The sequence below is a fragment of the Helobdella robusta genome, assembly GCF_000326865.2.
Source record: "Helobdella robusta unplaced genomic scaffold HELROscaffold_38, whole genome shotgun sequence".
Taxonomy (NCBI): Eukaryota; Metazoa; Annelida; class Clitellata; order Rhynchobdellida; family Glossiphoniidae; genus Helobdella; species Helobdella robusta.
Window position 1 is genome coordinate 533,509 of NW_008704829.1, and position 21,275 is coordinate 554,783.

At 32.5% G+C, this 21,275-nt stretch overlaps 6 protein-coding genes across 6 annotated transcripts in view; 1 reads left to right on the top strand and 5 right to left on the bottom strand.

Annotated features, from left to right (window-relative positions):
- Nucleotides 1-1,762, bottom strand: part of HELRODRAFT_176502 (hypothetical protein) — a gene marked incomplete at both ends in the record, with an annotated part of 8,386 nt that extends 6,624 nt beyond the window's left edge. The window contains 3 exons of the mRNA XM_009023855.1: nt 104-172; nt 862-984; nt 1,700-1,762. Coding sequence (XP_009022103.1) covers nt 104-172; nt 862-984; nt 1,700-1,762 — 255 coding nt within the window. The remainder of the gene's footprint in view (nt 1-103; nt 173-861; nt 985-1,699) is intronic.
- A 354-nt stretch (nt 1,763-2,116) lies between these two features.
- HELRODRAFT_185806 (hypothetical protein) lies at nt 2,117-6,067 on the top strand. The gene is made up of 7 exons (XM_009023856.1): nt 2,117-2,207; nt 2,457-2,546; nt 2,895-2,970; nt 3,474-3,522; nt 3,734-3,885; nt 4,177-5,857; nt 5,882-6,067. Exons 3-6 carry the CDS (start codon nt 2,896-2,898, stop codon nt 4,216-4,218), a joined length of 318 nt encoding a protein of 105 aa, XP_009022104.1. The 5' UTR covers nt 2,117-2,207; nt 2,457-2,546; nt 2,895; the 3' UTR covers nt 4,219-5,857; nt 5,882-6,067.
- Nucleotides 6,068-7,049: 982 nt separating this feature from the next.
- On the bottom strand, nt 7,050-8,656 carry HELRODRAFT_83902 (hypothetical protein; the record flags this gene model as incomplete). The annotated part of the gene is made up of 3 exons (XM_009023785.1): nt 7,050-7,143; nt 7,887-8,095; nt 8,291-8,656. The coding sequence occupies 3 exons, from the start codon at nt 8,654-8,656 to the stop codon at nt 7,050-7,052; spliced, it is 669 nt and encodes a 222-aa protein (XP_009022033.1).
- A 780-nt stretch (nt 8,657-9,436) lies between these two features.
- On the bottom strand, nt 9,437-9,802 carry HELRODRAFT_136124 (hypothetical protein; the record flags this gene model as incomplete). Its single annotated transcript, XM_009023857.1, has 1 exon — nt 9,437-9,802. A coding segment is annotated over one exon (366 nt), but the record flags the coding sequence as incomplete, so codon positions are not given.
- Nucleotides 9,803-14,311: 4,509 nt separating this feature from the next.
- Nucleotides 14,312-15,882, bottom strand: HELRODRAFT_83945 (hypothetical protein; the record flags this gene model as incomplete). Its single annotated transcript, XM_009023793.1, has 3 exons — nt 14,312-14,543; nt 14,800-14,884; nt 15,792-15,882. Coding segments are annotated over 3 exons (408 nt in total), but the record flags the coding sequence as incomplete, so codon positions are not given.
- A 1,826-nt stretch (nt 15,883-17,708) lies between these two features.
- HELRODRAFT_147690 (hypothetical protein) lies at nt 17,709-17,882 on the bottom strand (the record flags this gene model as incomplete). The annotated part of the gene is made up of 1 exon (XM_009023858.1): nt 17,709-17,882. A coding segment is annotated over one exon (174 nt), but the record flags the coding sequence as incomplete, so codon positions are not given.
- Nucleotides 17,883-21,275: the final 3,393 nt, after the last annotated feature.

Consider the following 21,275-nt stretch of genomic DNA (forward strand, 5'->3'; position numbering starts at 1 on the left):
CACCACCATCCCCACTTACTGTAGTATCACAATCATTATCATCACAATCCTCCTCATCATCATCACAACCACCACCACAACCACCACCACCATCCCCACTCACTGTAGTGTAACTTTTCTTCCCTTTACTCTTGTTGAACGAACGAATTTGGAGGGCATTCTTGTAGGAGTTCTGGACCAATGCACGGCCAATTCCATCAAAAAATATCAACGGTATATCGAAAATTTATAGATCAATGAATAATGAATTATACAAAGAAACGCTTGAAAAATCATCTACCCAGCAATCCACAGCGATGCTGACGTCATTCTGGAGTGGCGCTATACAAGTCATCAGATACGAATACAAATACAAATGCGCGCCAAAGGGGATAAATAAGTCGATACAATGTGATATACAAAATAAAATGATACTCAGATTGATAAACAATGATTCACACAATGATACCCACAGCAGTATACAAATACAAACTGATATATATATATATATATATATATATATATATATATATATATATATACAATTATTTATAAAGATCACTGCGATATATATATATATATATGTGAATATGTGACAATGATATCCAATATTATACACAACGATATACAAAAATCTATACAAAATGGTAGAAACAAGGATACACATATTGATGTATGAGATGATACACAATGATATAAACAACTTTGCAAGGTTATACTATATTCTATACAAAATCATAAAATTGATAGAATGATATCACAATGATACAAAATGATATCACAATGATACAAAATGATATCACAATAATATAAAATGATATACAATGATACAAAATGATACACAGATGTAATGTAAAAATACAAAATTAATCTGCTACTAACAATAGCGGAGTGATATTCCCCTGTATGGTAATACGCATCACCCTGGTAACAAAATATCTGATAGCGAGTCGTTGAGTTGAACTGATCCGGGTTCTTCTGGGTTATTGTCACTGCCAGAATGGACTAAGGGAAGAAAATTCAATCAGTTAAGTTAGTAAATTAGTTAAATTAGTAAAGTTAGTGAAAATGACAAAAGTTATTTTTTTAGTATTTTTTTTCATCAGGTTTAGTTTGTGAATAAATAATAAAATAAGTTGCAGTTGGTTAAGAAAGTAATTAGTATAATTATTGATGATTAATTAATTTAGATTACTTAATTATTTACTTAATTAACTATTTAAAAATTTAACTATAAAAACAAGAAGAAAAAATTGTGTTGTGTTCAATTTTAAATCGTTCTTTTCACGTCTTGTGCACGAATATAATGCTCCATGCTCACTTAACATGGTGCAAGTTGAAAGTAAAAATAATTCTTTCAAAATTTTTCTAGGTAACTATAAGTGCTACAATAATAAATTTGGTATTATTTTAATCAGCAAATTTTGCTTTATAAGAAAAAGTAGTTTATATGCAAAAAAAATTTTTTTTTAAATCGTGCGGCCTCCTACTTTACTAAAGTTTAATTTAAATTAAACTTTAATTTAATTGAAAATTTCAAAGAGATTTAGCAAACTTAAATTCTTTTTAAGATTAAAAACGCCATTCACAAAATTCCATATTTATCAAATAATATGAAATTAAAGTCATTTTATTTTATAATTATAAATTTAAAAAATTTAATTAAAAAAAAAAATTTTTAGAAAAATTTTGAAAAGAAAAATACGTTAACAACACCCACCAGCAACTTCACATCCTCGTACATTTTGGCTTCATAGAGTCGTTGTAACTGCTCGAATATCATTTTCTTAATTAAAAAATGTTAGGCAAAGTAAAAATGAAATTTTAGAGACCGATTTGTTTAACTCTTCGGTTCGCTTTTACTTTAAGAAAATTTAAATTTTCTAAAAGTGAACCTACGTTTGAAGAATTAAAATTCAGAGGTAACGTAAGATTTCAATACCTTTGTATAACACTTGAAAAATTAAAATTAACTAAATTAAAACGAAATTCTAATGAATTAAATAAAAATTTACATTCAAATTATTTATATTTCGCAAGTTATTAATTTAAATCTCATAAAAGGAGAATTAAATTTTGGGCTATAGAATGAGCTTACGTGTACTTTGTTTAATCTAAGTATTTTTAGGAATCTACAAATACAGCTGACTGTAGCGAAGGTTTGATTGTTATTGCTCGGAATTCTTAACAAATTGATCGTTTTTGCTGTCAAATTCAACTTTTTCAAGGTTTCCTACACTTTTATTTGATAAATTATTTATAAAATTGTCATAATCAACTTTTAAATGTTGACATTTTTGTGTAATTTTATGTTGAAATTAGTGCTAAAAATACATACATGGGCACCCCCCAAGTTTGTAAACAATAAATAATAATAATCACAATAAATAATAAATTTCTTAGTGTGATATATTCATATTTTAAGTTTTTTTTTTATTATTTTTTTAATATGATATTTTTATAACATTGTTAACCAGTGAAATTTCAGCTTACCTAATTTCTAATTTGTCTGGGAAAAGATTTACATCTGACTTTTCAACAGAATTACCATCTTTTTATTTTTTCAGGTGTTTATTTACTTGTGGAATTTTTATGATTTTGACTTAAAAATTATTTTAATTAATGTTATTTTAATTAAATTTAAACAAAATTATTAATTATAATTTATAGTGAATGATAAATATTATTAAGATAAATAAATAATTAAATATTGTCTAAATATTTTTATATTCATATATTTCCTGTTTAAGTTAGTCAAGAATGATTAAATTTATTGTTATTTTAGTTTAGATTAATATTATTAATACTGCTTTAAATTTTTAATTTAAGAAGTTTTTAATTGAATAAAAACTTGTTATTCATGATTTTTAATAAATTAAATTAAATATTCAAACAAATAATATAATTCAATACAGAATGGCCGACGGTAACTTCGACCCCTGCGAATGCGTGTGGAGCCATGACGCAGCCATGAGAAGACTTCTCAACCTGGTAATTTCCAATTAATGTCAAGGTCGATGAACTGCCCCAGGTGCAAACCGAGATACCCCAGCCCTAACTGCCAAAAACCTTATCACAAATCCACATACACACACATACAAACACACACATATATACACAGACACACATCACACACATATACACACTTACAAAATTCAAAAAAATTAGTTCCTCTGTTGAAAACACATACAAAAAACCAACATACACATAAATACACACACATGCATGCACGCACACACACTAACAAAACACATTTTTTAACTTGGGGCAGATCTGTGACTCGATCATCCTTAATTATTATAATGCTCATTTGTTACTTTTTAATTAAAAGATATATATATTTATATATATATACATTTTATTTATTTATTTAACGAATATTAGCAAATCATTTTTATATTTTATGATTGAAGGTAAATAATTATTTTGTTTTAATTTATTCATTTGCGAATCATAATTTTTTGAAAAATTTTTTCATTTATTCTCACCTCCAGTTAAGAAACTCTCAATCATATTGCACTGAGAATGAATGCATTCAGGATTGTAAGTTTAGCTGATTGGCTGTTTCATTGATTGATTAGGTGATTGACCGATTGATTAGTTGATCATCATCATCTTTGTCATCGTCACTTATGACACAGATTCGTAGAACACAATAGAGTAGCAATGTGCACAACATCGTAAACAGTTTATTCACAACGACGACAACAAAAACTGAACAACAAACTCACACACACAACAACAACACACATAGTGCCGGGACCTAGCAGTGATATGAGCAGTTCCTTTTATGGATTCAGTATGATGACGATGATGATCATTGGCTGGTTGGTCGTTGCAACTGCCCTGTTCCTACTGCGCCCCCCGTCTCTCAGAAGGTCCAATGATGGGAAACCCAGGAATCAGGTCGGCTAATTCATTCATTCATTCATTCCTAGATTAGACCATCTAATTTAGGAATGAATGAACGAATGAATGAATGAACGAACGAATGAATGAATAAGCGAATTATAAAAAGTGAATGAAAAGAAAAGATAATTTTCAGATAAATTTTTTATTTACGATTAATTGTCATCGTAATTATCGTGATACTTTATACTTTACTGGCAAACCAAATTAGGCATGTAATTAAATTATATTTGGAAAACGGATGAAGAAACAAACAAACAAAAATTATTCGCCTAATCCCCATCACAGGGTGAACCAGGCAACCAGGACCCGCCCCCTCCTGTTTTCTAAATGATCTACGACACCTACTGTTACGACCGCCGCTTCTACAGCCACAGCAACAACTACCACCACTACTTCTACTACCACAACAACGTCTACTACTAATACTACTACTACCACTACTACTTCCACTACTACCACTATTACTACTACCACTACCACTACTACCGCTGCTACTACTACTACTACTACCGCTACTACTACCACTACTACTACTATTACTGCTACTACTACTACGACATATACATTCACACTGATTTTCGATTTTTTTTCTTGACTGTTTGTTTATTTTTTTATTTTGAACCAGAAGAGGAAATAAAATTTATCAGTAATTTATCAGCTTTTAGGTGCGAAGATGATTTTATTCTCTCTCGTGATGAGGGATTTTTGTGATGAATTTTTCAACTTTATTAATTTATCTATTTAATTATTTTATTTATTCGTAATAATTATAATGGCCGTTGAGAATATGTGTGGTGTCAATGATGGCGACTTTTTGTGTGGGGTTTATGGTTTACTTTTCATCATTTTCGTGGTGGTTTGCTCGTTCGTGCGTGTGTGCGTGTGTGTGCATGCGTTTCTGTGTGCGTGCGCGCGTGTGTGTGCATGCGTTTGGTAGCTGCAAGTTTGTTTTTGTTTTAGTCGTGAAGGAGAAGAAAGTGTGATTGGCCGGCTTGGATGGAAATGGCGGTATGTGATTGGTCGTTGACGTTGGTACTGGTATGTGATTGGTCGTCGTTGATTGGTTGGCCATTTTGACTTCGTTAAACTGCTTAGTCTCGCTCTTTATCCATTCCCTAGGTCACATTACAACACAACAAATTACTAATCAACTATGACATCACGAACTCAATGAAATATACAAACCGTGACGTCATTGTAAGAATTGCATTTTGATTTTATTTATATAAATATATATGTTCTATTCCTTACTCGATTTTTTTTCATTGTTAGAAATTCGAAATTAATTTAGCGCTTACTTAACTGTAATTTTAACAATAACCAACCTAATCAGTAATTTATGACGGAGGATAATTTTTATATTTATTGCTTGATTGATTAATTAATTAACTTATTAAGTAATTAATTACTATTATTGCTAGTTCAGTAATTAGTAGTAATCCGATCATATAAAGCTGATGTTCTTCTACATTATGTCGTGTTATACTGCCACCAAGTGCTTAAACGTGATGCAACTTTGCTTTGTTATTTTGGATTAGTTTTTCTTATGAAACTATTAAATTCGTCAATTATAAATTAGATAATTATACAATTTAATGAATAATTGGATAAATTTAATAAATAATTAATGGTGAAAATTAATAAATTTGCTAATAATGTTTTTAAGAAGTATCCATTTGCATGTACAAATTGAGATTTTATTAATAAAAATAATATTTTCCTAATTCTATTTCGTTTAATATTATTTATAGTTGCTGTTCGAACATTGTTCATATTTTGTAAAATTATTTATTGGATGTATGTACATTATGCGTTTGTGGTTGTACGTGCGTGTGTGTGTTAGTAGTCGTGGTGTGTATGTGAGTGATCGATATACCAATTATTTGTGGAATGTTTCAAATTATAAATAAATTTTTATGTATGTAAGCATATATTTGCCTATATATATATATATATATATATATATATATATATATATATATATATATATATTCATAACATATCTTATGTAAGTTGTATATTTTATTAATCTGCAGATATATATATATATATAATATATATAGCTATTAAGTATAATGGTGATGGTAAACACAATATCAATGAATTAACACGTTAAAGTAATTAACGTTTTTTCACTCTATCTCTATATATGTTGGTTAGTTAATAAGTTATAATACAACAACAACAACACACGTTTAGACGATATTTTTCCCGAGATCGGGGGTTGCCGTTTGGCTACCTACGATGAAACCATTGTCACTTCTGTCATCATAAGTAATTTATTTGCTAATTTTTACGCGGGACGCCCTTCCTTACGCAACCACAGTTATAAGCGGTGGGCCTAGCCTTTGATGATCCAACATCACTCACAAGGCAGTGAGGGTCAGTTTAGTGTCATAACCAGGACAATAAGTTATAATAGCTATCATAATATTATTATTATTATAAATATTAATATTTATTATATTATTATAGTGCCAGAGAGTGGTTTTTATTGGATTCGTGTGCTACCCAATGTTCTGGGTATGTAAAAACCCAATCCTAACTAACTGACCCAATCAACTATTGAAAATGCACAAACCAACAGACCCAAACCTAAGGCTGATCGTTCGGAGGTCCTTAACATTCATCCTTCCTATGTATTTCGGTTTTGCGGTGGATTTTTTGCATTTTAATTTCACAAGCCTTTACTTTTTTTCCTTTCAAAATAACGAACCAGCCAGAGAGTATTTCAGTTATTGGTAACAAATTTCAATTTAACAATTACAAAGTTATCTCAATTATATAACAAATTTCAAATTAACAATATAAATCTAGAAGAATTCGCACAAGCGAATGTTTAACATTTGGTTAGTATTTTTCCTCCTGGCCTAGCTAAAGCCAGTGGCCAGTTGTGTTCTTTTGGTCAGTTGTGTTCTTTTGGTCAGTTGTGTCAATAAATGAATCAAAATGATACAGAAAAGTGATTAAGTCTAGAAAAATAAATAGGACAAATTTGCATGCACACAACCATATATACACAAACTAACACACCACACGCACACACACACACACACACACACTAATACTACACTTTCGCAGGCACACACAAGTTGCAAAAATATCGCGAAAAATGAGGTTACGAAATTAAGAATTGTGCAAAAATGGAATACGCAAAGTCATTTCTTGACGGACAGCAATTCCGTAGTTATACCCTTGGCTTGCAGTTCATCTTTAACACGTTTGAGATAGCCACTGTCTGGATAGCCATGCCTGTATAAAATTAAAACAATTACTCGGTAGTACGTAAGATAGGGAGAATTATCAATGAAAAAATATTCTGAATATGTCAGGCATGTAGATACTAAAAAATAAAAAAAAATCAAATCAAATTTTATTCAATCAATCCAAATTAATAATAATTAGGTAATGATTAGGAGACCAAATCTAAAAGAAAACAAAATTCTTGTGTCGCAGGCCACCGTTCACAAATTGTTCATTCTAGCACAATGTTTAAGTAAATTTATAATTCATGACAAAATTAACATAATGCACAATTTACTAAACCAACGAAATATCGTAAATAGGTTAGTCACCAAACTGAGCAAATTTTGAGGCGACTTGAAAATGAAGTTAGAGAACCATTAAAAGTGTGTATGTTTTAAATGATGATTTAAGTGGAGTCGGGCACGGGCAGTGTAATGAAAGACTTCTTTTCCATTAGAGGCGTGTTGTTAGGATTTTATAGGTAGTAAATGGATGCTTGATTGAATGGAAAAGTTCATGTATTATCATTATAAGTAAGGAAGATTTCGCATCATATACTAACAGCTTGCTAAAGTGATAAATTGTTATTTGATAAAAAAATATTTCATTTAACCTTAAGAATGAATGAACGAACGGATGAATGAATGAATGATTAAATAAATGAGTGAACGAACCAACAAACGAATGAGTGAACGAACAAAAGAATGAACGAACGAACGAATGAACAAAGTAAAGAACGAAAACCATACGTTCCACTGGTTGATGTTTTGTGGTGAACGTCATTCCAAACGACGACGTTATCTCTACCAGTGGTGTTCGACCTGCCAATGGTGAATATCAATCTATTGTCGAAGGCGATCTTGAGCAGGTGAAGTACCTCTCTGCCATCCTGGTTGTTAGGTAGGTAGGCGATTCTCCTCGTGCCCGTGTATGGCTTCCCTGGATTTGGCTGGTCCTTCTGGGTTTTGCAAAATCGAGTCGAAGATTTTGTATTTGATTTGCGCGTGTTATTCGATTGGGTCGCTGCAGCCAATTTTTCGTTTTTTTAAAATCATACGATCAAAAAAAAATCGCCGATTTTTATACGAGGAATTACAAAATAAAACAATTATAACCATAAAACGAGACTGAAAAAAGTAGTAGCTAGAAGAACCTGTTGAATGCCGTCTGGAAAGGAATATTGTATCTTGATGGAGGTGGACTCCTTGTAGCCAGGTAAGCTGTAGGGTTCATTTGAAACATCCATCCTTCCATCGGGCTGGTTCCCACGCTGAACACCGAAACATCTGTTACAGACGGGGCATTTGTTGTGGGCCACCAGCCACTGATTGATGCACTGCATGCAGAAGCAATGACCACAACTTAAAATCTTAGGCCGGCCGGTGATCTGAGATAAACAGATCGGACAGTCATTTGCCGATGTTAAGTCGTCTTTGCTTTGGCTGGAGTCAATCGTTTTAGTTTGAGATTTGGGTCGAGTGTCAACCGACCCAGATCTGCGGCGAACTCCTAAGGTCATCGTGTGTGAGACCCTGTCCTTTGGTACGTGGACTCTGCGTAGATAAGAAATTTTCTAGGATACTACATACCACACTGAAAATGAACAAAAAAATAAAATTCTGTAACTCAAAAATTAGTAAAATTCAATGAATAAAATTCGATTCAACCAACGGTGCGATCTGAGATATATTCTCAGCTGCTGTAGAAAAACTTTTAAAATTATTTTTTGGCGGGCAAATCTTGCAGGCAGAATTATTTTTCATGCACGAGACACACACTGAATGACCACAGGCTAGCGACTCCTTGGACTTCTTGGCACCGCAACTCGAACAGCAACTACGCGGTGACGCCATTAAACGTGACGACGATGATGACGATGACGATTGTGAGGATTTCAAAATTACTGGCTGATGAAAATTAGTGGCTGTATTTGACGGAGAGTTGAGATTCGTATCATCTTTCGTATCGTTGATTATGCGGCCGTCATTGCGTATTTCAATTGAATCAACCATGTATCTCTTCAGAACATGTACACACTTTTTAAAGAAGCCGGATAACTTTTCATAAGACATGTTCACCATGTAGATGCTCCTTAATGAGCAAGGTTTCTTCACCACTGGTTCAGAACGATCGAATGAACTCAATCCATAAATGAAGGATGATGCTGTTAAGTCATCAGAGAAATTTGCCTTCCCTGATAAATAAGATGAGATGTTCACAAGGAGTTATATCCTTATATTTACTCACAACTATAAAAGCTAAAAAAAAATGAAATTTGGAAATAATAAAGCGAAAACCAACCGGAACCCAAAATTGGGAATGAAATAGATTGAATGTCTTTTTTGAGAGCCTTATTTAAACAATTGAGATATGTATCAGCCAGAGGTTTCTGGTAGTTATCCAATCCATCATTCTTATATGCAGGTGTGGATGTATGCATGATATGTTTGCATTGCAAGTGGCCACCATCTGTTACAAAAACATCTGAAACATCCAAATTTTGATTCTGTCCTATGTAATCTTGACACTGTTTCACTACTCCAGGCCCAGCGGCTAGTCGGATTGCTTGAGATACTTGACCAGTGAATTTTAATTTAAAATTTGACGAGTTCACAATGGCATCTGTTTGTTGTTGGATGATGTCGCCTATGACAAATCTAACTTGTATGTTTTTATTTTTCAAAGTGAGGCAGCCAACCAAGACTTCATCATTCTTGTTGTCAACTTCACTAGAGTTTCTTGACCTGCCTGGAGTATGATCATCCAAGTTTGAAGCTTGTTTTTGAGTACTGAATTCCATCTCAAATATTTTATCTTCTAGCTCATGTAGTAAAGAAATCACATCATGGAACAATCCACTCAGTTGGAGTTTGCCATTTTTAACTTTTTTTGAGAACGAATTATCCTGGAGCATTAGATTTTGGACTTGCTGACTATCAAGAGGTACGAAAACTTCAATTTCTGGCTATGAGAAAAATAGTTGGTTTTATTTGTATTAATCTGAATAAATCTTGTATAAATTTGCATTAATTACTTTTTAAAAATTATAAGTGATATAAAATATGTCTGCTTTTACCTTTTACACTGATGTTTATAAAAGTTACAAAAAATGAAAAAGTGAAATATTTACCTGTGGCAAAATTTTGATGTGTTGAAATTTGAAATTCTTTTGCAGGAACCTCTCTAAGTTACTCAATTCTGTAGAGTTCGTGTGCCATTTTTTGTAAAAAAAAACATAATGAATGAATGAATAGATGAATAAATGAACAGATGAATGAATGAATGGATGGATGGATGAATAAATGAATGATGTTGTGATGTAATTTTGAAGTCTTTATCATCTATCATATCAATGAATTGAATAAATTTTTATTTATAAAAATTTTTTAAACAGTCATTTTATTAATATACCTTTCTTCTATATAAAATTAATTGTTTAATAATTAAATAATCAGTGTAATATAAATAATGTATTTTAAGATATAATACTAATAATATAACAATTCCGAAATTTAAAACTTAAAAAGTGTTGTTTGTAAAATTTTAAATAATTAAATGAAAATGAATTAAATTTAATTAATTAAAAATTTATTTAAAATGAATTAGCATTGATTAATATTAATTAAATTTTAAAATTAACTTCAGTTACCTTGGAATAGTTCCTGTGTAGAAGATCCTTCAATTTCAATTTGAAATGAATTTTCAATTAAACTTTTTAAAGGAGTTACGTTGAAGTTAGCGACGGATTCATCAGCAAATTGCTTGATCGCTGTAAGAACTTCATTTTTACCAAAATTAGATTTAGGGTCAATCCGCCATTTTAAAATATTTTTCTGGTAGAAATTACTGTTCGTAGCCATGATTTTATTTTATACCTAATGCACTAACTACGTTTTGGCTGACATTTTAAAATTTTGACGACGCAAAAACTTCCTCTACCTAATCCTAATCTAGTAGTGGAAGAGTTAGCAACTCAGAAATTCCCAGTTTCGCATTTTAATCTTTTGTTTCTATAGTGACTTTAAAAGTAAGCTTACAATAAATTAGAGTTAGTATAAACTAATTGACGAGTTTGTTTATTTGGCCTAATGGCTGATTGCTTTTAAGAACGCAGTTATACTAATGTTGAAACATTTTTATAGAATATTATTACTAATAATAGTAATTATTATGTGTTATTATACATATATGTGATCAGAAAACGTCGATTGGATGTGATTTTTTTTTGTAAAAATTTCTGTTTTTAAACTGGATTCGAATGCCAAGAGATTCCGGCCTCACATACACGTGCGGTTAATGTGATACGTTGATTCAATGTAATTTGTTTGTGTGTATTTGCTATTGATAATTTTGAAGTGCAACAAAAAGAGAATTATGAGTGAATATTGTGGTTGAAATGTAGTATTAAACCTCTGTGTGTGTATAACTGTTGTAGAGTTTTGAGTGCCATACAGTGTAATAATATGAGTTTATCAAATATCGCCATTTTATTAAAATTCTAAAAAAAATTTTTATACGAAAATATTGTCTTATTATTATTTTAATATTATTGATGTTTTGTTATGTTGTTTGTTTGTTTTTAAATTTCAAAACGTCATTGTCAGTCACCATAAAGGCATAAACTCAATAACAAGTAGAACATTTTTTTAAACTGACTCCTACCTTAAACATTTGCACTGTTAATTTGCACTCTTTTTAACACTCGTACTCAGTTAGATCATGAACTTTAAAATCAAATTACAATAAACCAAAAGAAAATTTGATATAGGAGTTGAGATATAGTTCTCAAACTGTAACTTTGACACGTAGGACTTAAGCATTTGCCTGCATCGCATCAGCTTTTAACCATCTTTAACCGTTGCAAGTATACTACCACAGCCTGATAAAATTATTTGTTAAATGTTCGCTAAAATGCCTGCAAGACTTGTTTTCAAATGACTTCATTCTTTAAACATTGAAAAAAATATAGTATCTGCAACAAAAACTTAATTGAAATTTTTAATTTTAATAAAAATCACGAAAGCTACGCTAAATAACTAATAAATCTTACTTAAAACTTAAACACATACATTTACAATTATTGAAATCAAAAAATGTGAAAATCATTTTTAAATCGCAGAAATTTGTAGGTAGTAGTTTCAATGGAAGGATGGATCTTTAGGAGTCAGTAAATTTTTCCTTCGACCCAATCTGGATGGCGATCAAAATTTATGGAAATTAATTTTAATAACTTTTAAAGTTTTGTCAAAAAATCACGGATTAAAATGCAAAACTAACTCTTTTTGTAACAATTCCAGTACCTTTTCTTTCTTTGAAGGACCTCTCATTGAAGCCTGGTTGTTAAATTATTGTTCTTATTTTAGAAGCACACATAAAGGCTTTCAATTTTGCATTAAATTCTATCTAAATGTATCAAAACATAAAATGTATCCTTAAATGAATAATAAATTTTCAAACCCAAGACGAAATTTTAAATCTAAAAAGAGTCTTTTTTTATTTGAGTATAATATAATAATAACAACAACAACAATAATAATAATAATAATAATTTTATTTATGAAGCGCCAATGTCAATGAAAACGACTAAAGTGCCCAAACAGTAGACATAGAAACAGAACTTAAAATAAATGACAAACGTACGGTCGAATATGAGCTTAAACGTTTTAAGGGGTACGTAGGGGTAAAAATATTTTCCAAAAAAAGTGAGTGTGAACCTTTTTGATGTCATCCAACATCCGGCCGGCGATGGTCCCACCCTTGATTCTGGTGCCTGCCTTCGTGAAGGGGTCAACTTTTGACTGGTACAGGTTGTTCAGTTTCTGGTACCCCATCACCAGCATTTTCATTTTTTCTGCCATGTACGTGGACTAAGATGGACATTAAAGAATAGTTTTTATTAATTTTCTATTTTATTTAATTATTTATTTATCTATTATGAAGTTCTCTTAAAAGTCATCCGTCCGTTGGATAAAATCTAAAAAACGCTTTTTTAAAAAATTTTTATGAAGAGATCGATTTTGATTTGTAAAAGAAAACAACAAAATATTACTCTAAATTATAACTACTTGTAAAACTAAGCCAGTAAAAGTTTGGCGTTGCAGGTTAACTGAAACAACACCACACCAAGCCACACTAGACCACACCAAGCCACACTAGACCACACCACACCACGCCACACCAACCTTGAGATAATATTCCAGTTCGTAGGTCAGTTCATCTTGTTGGGGATAGGTCAGATAGCTGTCCTTGGTGATCCCCTGAGATTTGTATTTACTAACGATGATGTAAGCTGCGTCGGCTGGATGGCCCAAGCTGAATATATTTTGTGGAATTGTGAAACTAATCAGTATAGTGTAGTGTGGTGTGATGTGGTGTAGTTCCAGTTTACCTGCAACGCCAAGCTACAATTTCAAGATTAATTTCACAACTCTATAAGATATAAAACACATTGGGATGTATTCTAAAAGTTTGAAAATATTTTCATAGGGTTTAATAATTCTTCATTTATTTCGAAGTCTCTTCCTCTATTACTAACATAACAAAGTTTTTCTCGTCAATACGCATTTCTTTCTCAACAGATATGTGGTGCGTACAAAAAGCTAAGAATACAATTAGCGAAGATTTTTTTTTTCAATATAAATAATACCAGACAAACATAATCGAAAGGTGTTAAGTGAAAGACTCGTTTATCTTCTTGTTAGATTTTTGGAATTAGAAAGCATTGTTTTATGCGTGTGATTCGTTGATTGACGGTTTGGTACGATAGAGAAATGTCAAATTAATAATTTTGGCTGAAATAGTCGTGTTCAAAACTGTTAATAGATGTTAAACAAGCATTTGGGGGTTTGTTCCAAAGGATGAAGTTATAATTTTTACATCCAACTTGAATAAATCAATTTGCAAAAAAATTTTTATAATTTGATTTATGTAATTTCATGAAACTTCCCAGAGGAAGAAGGCCCGACAGAACTCACTCGATCATCGTTTTGGCCCACTCCTTGACTGATATCAGAGGTGGTTCGTTGTACTTCTTGTGGAACAATTGAGCTAATTTCTTGAAGAGAGGAAAATTAAAATGACCAAATAGACGACCAAATGACCAAAATTTTAAGAACTATACATCCAAAATTAATGTCCCAACTTGAAAAACTTTAAAATGGAAAATTATGTAAAATTAAACGCCAACCCTGTACGTATATTCAAGCATCTGCATCTCAAACTTCTGCTTCTGGTGAAGCACACTGACTTGTGAGTAGGCATAGAGAATGATCGCTAGAAAGACGGCCATGAAGACGAAGAACATGAGCGATTCGAAGAGAAGGATGAATATCATCCCGAAAAAATTCATCCCGGTTTTGAAAAGCTGGAAATCCATGTCGCCAAGGATCACACGGATCATGGATGCACTGTGTGTTTGTTGGTGGCAAGATGGCGGTGTATTTCAAATGCAAATGACACACGCACGCACACACGCACACGTTTGGTTGTTTAGTATTTATATATAAAACCATTCAACACGATAGAACAAATTACCTATTTAAAAAGCATTTAACTGGATCTATTTAATATAGAATAGTGAATCAAATGAACAAGAACGAAAGCAATAATAATTTTAACATATATTCATATTCGTGAGTGAAGGAATGTAAATTGAAAATGTACCAAGAGTAAGTAATTGTGGAGAATTCTTCAAAATTGTAACCGAACAAAGCGTGACCTGCTATGGCGAAGGCGAAGTAGACGACGCCTGGTAAAGTTGGAAAAAAATTTCAGAAACATTTTGTTATAGAATAGAACAACCATACTTGTCGGTTTTTATCGTCTCTCTCTCTCTCTCTCTCTCTCTCTCTCTCTCTCTCTCTCTCTCTCTCTCTCTCTCTCTCTACTCTTCGTCACCTATACGACTGCTGGTAACAGTCCACAAATACTGAATCTTTCTTTAGCAAATACTCAGTAAAAACTGATTAAATAAATAAATAAATAGAGGATACTGCAAAAGATTCCTACCGAAGTTTCGTTGCATTACGTGATGAAATTTTTTTTGATGGAATAATTTACATTGATAACATAACGTACCTTCTTAACTTCACACATATTGCACTTATTATTATTATTATTATTATTATTATTAATTATTATCATCATCATTATTTTTATTATAATAATAAATTGATTCGAATGACGAGCTTCGCAGATTAATACTCTATTCATTGCATTTGACATTTTATTCAATTTCATTATTTTATTTTATCTGTACTGCCATTTTTATTGATCTTATTGCTGAATAAACATAAACATAAAGAAATAATTATGGGCGCGAAGAACATATGGCCATATCTAAATGAAATAAAATGTTATTATAGCATCATTATATATCAGATGACTTTTCAAAAACAGAAATAAACACACACACACACACACACACGCACGCACACACACAGACACACACAGACACACACACACTCAGATATATACTTCTAAATAAAATGAAGATGTACGCTAAACACACAAACCATCACACACAACCATCACGCACACACACACACAAACACACATGTATTGCTGAATAAAAGATTGTTCCCGTAATCATTATGATTGAAGTGTTTGTAAAGAGCATTTAGAAAAAATTTCAAAAGACGACCTAGCTTTCCAACCTGAGAGTATGATGAGTGAGGTTAACTCCTTTGTACACAAGTAAACGGTTTTCGACAGACTCCACAATGTTGAGTTGAAGTTTAAGTACTTGAAGAGCTGTGTTGTAATGCTTTGTCGTTATTGTGTGGTGAATGGTCTGTGTAGTTTTGCTCTATCATCTTTATCGTCATCATCATTGTTATCAATACTATGAATCATTGTCGGCCATACTATGTTCATTGTTTTGATAAACATTACGCTATCATCGTTATCATCATCATTACCACCACCATCATCACCATCATCATCACCACCATCTCATCTTCATCATTATCACCATCATCATCATCATCATCGTCCTCCTCCTCACCACCATCATCACCACCATCATCATTATCGTCATCGTCATCTTCACCACCATCATCATCATTATCGTCATCGTCATCTTTACCTTCATCAACATTCACATACAAAACCAACATCACCAGTCAGCATCATGCTCGTCTAACAAACTCACTCAAATAAGTTACCCAATCCGTAAGATCCAACCATCAAATCAACTGCAACACCGACACCAAAAAAACTGGACAACCTTGAGAAAAGCCAGTCCAAAGACAATGGATATGGCACTGTCATAGAAGTTGTAGAACTCCCCCAGCCAGATGAGGGTTTCCGTCCCCAGCTCCTCCTCACTCTTACTCTGCGTTACCGTGATTCCGTATATCTGGATGCAGAGGCACGAGATGCTGACGAACACGATGAACATGTCGATGAAGGAAGCAATCGAGAAAAAGTATGGAATGCCGAATGCTACTATCTGTGTGTGCGCGTATGTGCGTGCGTGCGTGTGCGTACGTGTGCGTGTGTGTACGTGTGTGTGTGTACGTGTGTGTGTGTGCGCGTGCATTTATTTTTGAAAATTTTTGCAAAGTTGAAACGACGTGTTTGCCATGTAAGAAATGTTTCCTGAGTCCTCCAGTCTTGCTGCCTCCAAAAATGGATTGCATCAATTCATACCATTGTAACGTAAACAAAATTTTCTAAAACTGACGGCAAAAAAAAATCGGCGCTAGATAATTCCCATTATCACCGCTGAAGCCACCCAGACAAAGACAAAACAACTAAAAGTGAACCTACCTCGAGAAAAATGATGAAGAGATAGTACAAGATGAAGAGGTAGTAAAAGATTTCCATGACGGGCATGACCAGTTCGTTGATGTTGAACCTCGATATGCGGACCACACGAAGGCTAAATGACGTCACCACCCCTCCGCTCACCGGAAACTCTATGGCTAGGCTGGGGGTTGGGGTTCATTATTATTTTTATCATTATTATTATTATTATTATTATTATTGTTGTTGTTGTTGTTGTTGTTATTATTATTATTATATTGCTATTGTTGTTGTTGATGATGGTGTTTTTGTTTTTATTATCATTATTGCGATATATTATACGTATTTTTATTGTAACTCATCTAACGGTAGCGATTAATAAAGTAAAAAAATAATATTACTACTACTACTGCTGCTGCTGCTACTACTACTGCTGCTACTACCACTACTATTACTACTATACTACTGCTACTACTACTGCTGTCACTACTACTACTATTGCTACTGCTACTACTACTATAGCTGTCACTACCACTACTACTACTACTCCTACTACTACTACTATAGCTGTCACTACTACTACTACTACTACTACTACTACTACTACTACTACTACTACTATTACTACCACTACTACTACTACCACTACTACTACCACTACTACTACTACTACTACTATTACTACCACTACTACTACTACCACTACTACTATTACCACTACTACTATTACTACTACTATCTTTAAAAAACCGATGAAAAAAAAGAGTATTAAAAAATATATCTATATACATAAAGTATAAGATATAAAAGCATAAGCAAGCAAACTTGACGAAACAGTAGTTGTGGAGGTTCTTATTGTGTAGTATAAACTCTATCAAGACAATCCGTGTCGACCTATCGATCCAGTTATTTTTTTTCATCGTCGCCAGGTTCGACTGCGCAGTCTTCCTTGACTTCGGCAGTTGGAACGTGTAGCCTTCGTCTCCGTAGGTTGAGACCTTGCCATAGTACTTGCCGAAGCCCAGCTTGTTGTGATCTGAATACTCTCTGTGGTTGGTTGGATGGTCGGTCGCCCGGTTAATTAGACTTACTTGAGTTTAGTTGGATTTAATTAGGTTAAATTTGATTAAATTTGGTTAAATCAGATATAACTGGATTTAATTTGGTTAAATAAAGTTTAATTATGTTTAGTTAATTTAATTATGTTTAGTTATGTTGGTTAAATTAAGTTAAATTATGTTTAGTTAAATTGGATTGAATTGATAAATTAGGCTCAATTGGATTTAATTAGATTGGATTGGAATGGATTAATTGGATTAAATTGAATTAATTGGACTAAATTAATTGGATTGAATTAAATTGAGTCGATTACTTAGTATTTAGTAACCAAATCAAAACGTATACTCATTAAAATTAAATGAATTTGTTAATTTCAACTGAATTTATTCTCCGTGTTGGATCATTTAGTCGATGCATGCTGCCACTAACGTGCCGTATGTTCCTTCGAGTTTGTCCTTATAAATCTGGCCGATGCCGTAAGGCTGGAAGCAAGTAACTTTGACAGCTTTTTTCTTCTGAATAACGCATGTGCTGTTCTTGACTTTGATTTGTCTGATTTGGACGGCTTTCACAAGTTTATTCCTGTAGAGGATGTATCCGATTTCCTCGTCCGTGGCCTTCCTGCCTCCCTCCTCCAGCTCCCAGTATAATCCGTGCATCAGGCCATCCTGTAGAAACTTTAAGTGGAGGTGTTTATGTGTATGCACGTGTGTGTGAGTGTGTGTGTGTACGTGTGTGTGAGTGAGTGTGGGCGGGGGATGTGCTTGTGTGGGAGGATTTGCATGTGCGTGTGTGCTTGCGTGTGCGTGTGTGTTTGCGTGTGTGTACGTATATATGCACGTGCGTGTGCGCTCAAGTTTGTACTAAATTACTGAAAATTTTTTTTCTCATATTTAGAACTAGAACGAAGAAAATCCTAATACATATGAGCAAAAATTAAAATTATTTTTGAACTTTTGACAAATTTGTAGTAGTAGCAATGGTCATAGTTAGTAGTAGTAGTGGCTGTAGCTGTAGCAAAAACCATAATAGCAGCAGCAGTAGTAGTGGTAGTAGCAGCAGCAGTAGTAGCAGCAGAAGGAGTAGTAATAGAAGCAGCAGCAGCAGTTGTAGTAACAAAAACCTACATCCCAAACTTCCTCCTTCTTGGATATGTTGTTGAAGGTTATAAATGGCTTCTCCTTTCTAATGGGGCTATGCACGAACAACTTGTTCACCGAGTTTGTTATATCGAAAACCAGTTTGAAGCCTGTGCTGTCGGCAACTGTTTTGTTGTTAATGCCATTTTTTATTATTATTTTTGTTGTTATCATCGTTGTTGTTGCTATTTTATTCATTGATGTTATTGCTGTCATTGTGACACAAGTGTTTTGTTGTTATCGTAATTATTGTTGTTGTTATTATTATTATTATTATTATTATTATTATTATTATTATTGTACTTGTTGGTGTTATTATTTTTATTTATGGTTTTTTTTATATATTCTCTAAATCAGACTCTGGCAAGAACAAGCGAGTCACTTAAACGATAAAAATTAAATTATGAAAGTAAAAAATACGAGTTGCATTTTTATGGTATGTTGAGGAAACTGAAATATTGTTGCTATTGTTAACTTAGTTCGGCTTTCATTTGAATTTAAGAAATGAAAAAAGAAATTGTTGTCAAAATCATCGTGACACATACACACACACACACACACACACACACACACGCACACAAACGAAATAACTAACGGATAATGATGATGATGAGGAAAATGATGTGGACGATGAAATCGATAAGTGCCATCTTCAGATGCAACTCCCTATTTCCCGGATCTCTCGACTGCACGATCCGTGTCGTGTTGCATGACAGACCTATGAAAATTTAGGGTACGTATCATGTTACCATCGTCGTCGTCGTCATCATACTCATTTCATTACCATTATCCATTATCATCTTTAGTATCATTGTCGTCGAGGTTGAAATGGTTTGGAGATTTTAAGATAAGTATATACATTGTCAGAGATTTTAAGATAAGTACTATATACATTTTCAGAGATTTTAAGATAGGTATATACATTGTCAGAGATTTTAAGATAAGTATATGCTATGTAGTAGCAGCAGAAGTAGTGTTAGCAGCGAAAGCCGTAGTAGCGACAGAAGCAGTAGTAGCATAAATAAGACCCCTTATTTTTTGGAGGTCCCACCTAAATTTAGCCACTATAATTCGATCAAATATATTTTTAAAGCGTACATTTTCACAATGCAGTGACAGTCTGGACCAGTTAACAAAACAAAATGAGTCTAACTAGCTAGTTAAGGTGCAAAACTAACAATTGTTCGTCTTCACTTCCTGTTCAGCTTCCTCTTCCTCATCATCCCTGTTCATCCTTTGTTTGGTTCAACTACTATATGATGTGAACTGTGAACAAGTGCAAGCTTCAGCAAGAACTCAGCATGAACTCCAACGGCGTTTGGTTTCCGGCGAGAAGAAAGATTTATTTCTTCAGTTTATATTTCTTTCTCGTTATTTTATGACGTCATATTAACAACGAGGTTTTTGACAAGTAAGAAAACAACAAAAATAATGATTTTTTAACTATTCAAATTTTTTTTTGACAGCTTGATATTTTATCATTATTCTGTTTCTGTTATTTTACAGTTTTAAAAATATAAATTATCTGTTTGTTGTTAATTTGATTTAATATTTCATTCTTAAAGTGAAGAACTTTGAAAGGATAATTTTGAGGAATCTTATTGAAAGTTCAGTGTGTAGTTAGGTTAAGGAAGGTCGCCTGAACCTTTTACATGTATATATATATATATATATATATATATATATTTATATATATATATATATATATATATATATATGAATATATATATATATATATATATATATATATATATATATATATATATATATATAATTGTTTATTTACTTGTCAAAAACCTCAAATATTTAGTCTCCAACGTTTAGCGTGTCGGGGAATAAATATTTCATTGAACACAATTTGGACATTAAATATTTAGTCCCCAGCACTTGTATGGGTAGGCTGTTTGTATGTCGTTGATTTCTGTGAACTGTGGAAGGGTTCATTTGACCTTTTGCCTCTACACTTTGTAAGAAAATTTTAACGTAGATTTTATGAATAAAAATATTGTTTAATGAAAAATATTGTCATTGCCGTACGTCAATTCAGAGACATGATTGATAAATTTTAAATAATTTTAATCACGTAACGATTTTTCTGTCAGGTAACGTCGGCTGATAGCTCGAATTCGTCGTACCTGATAGAAAGATCGACGATAGAATTATTTAACGGGATTGTCTATGGTTCAATTCGTG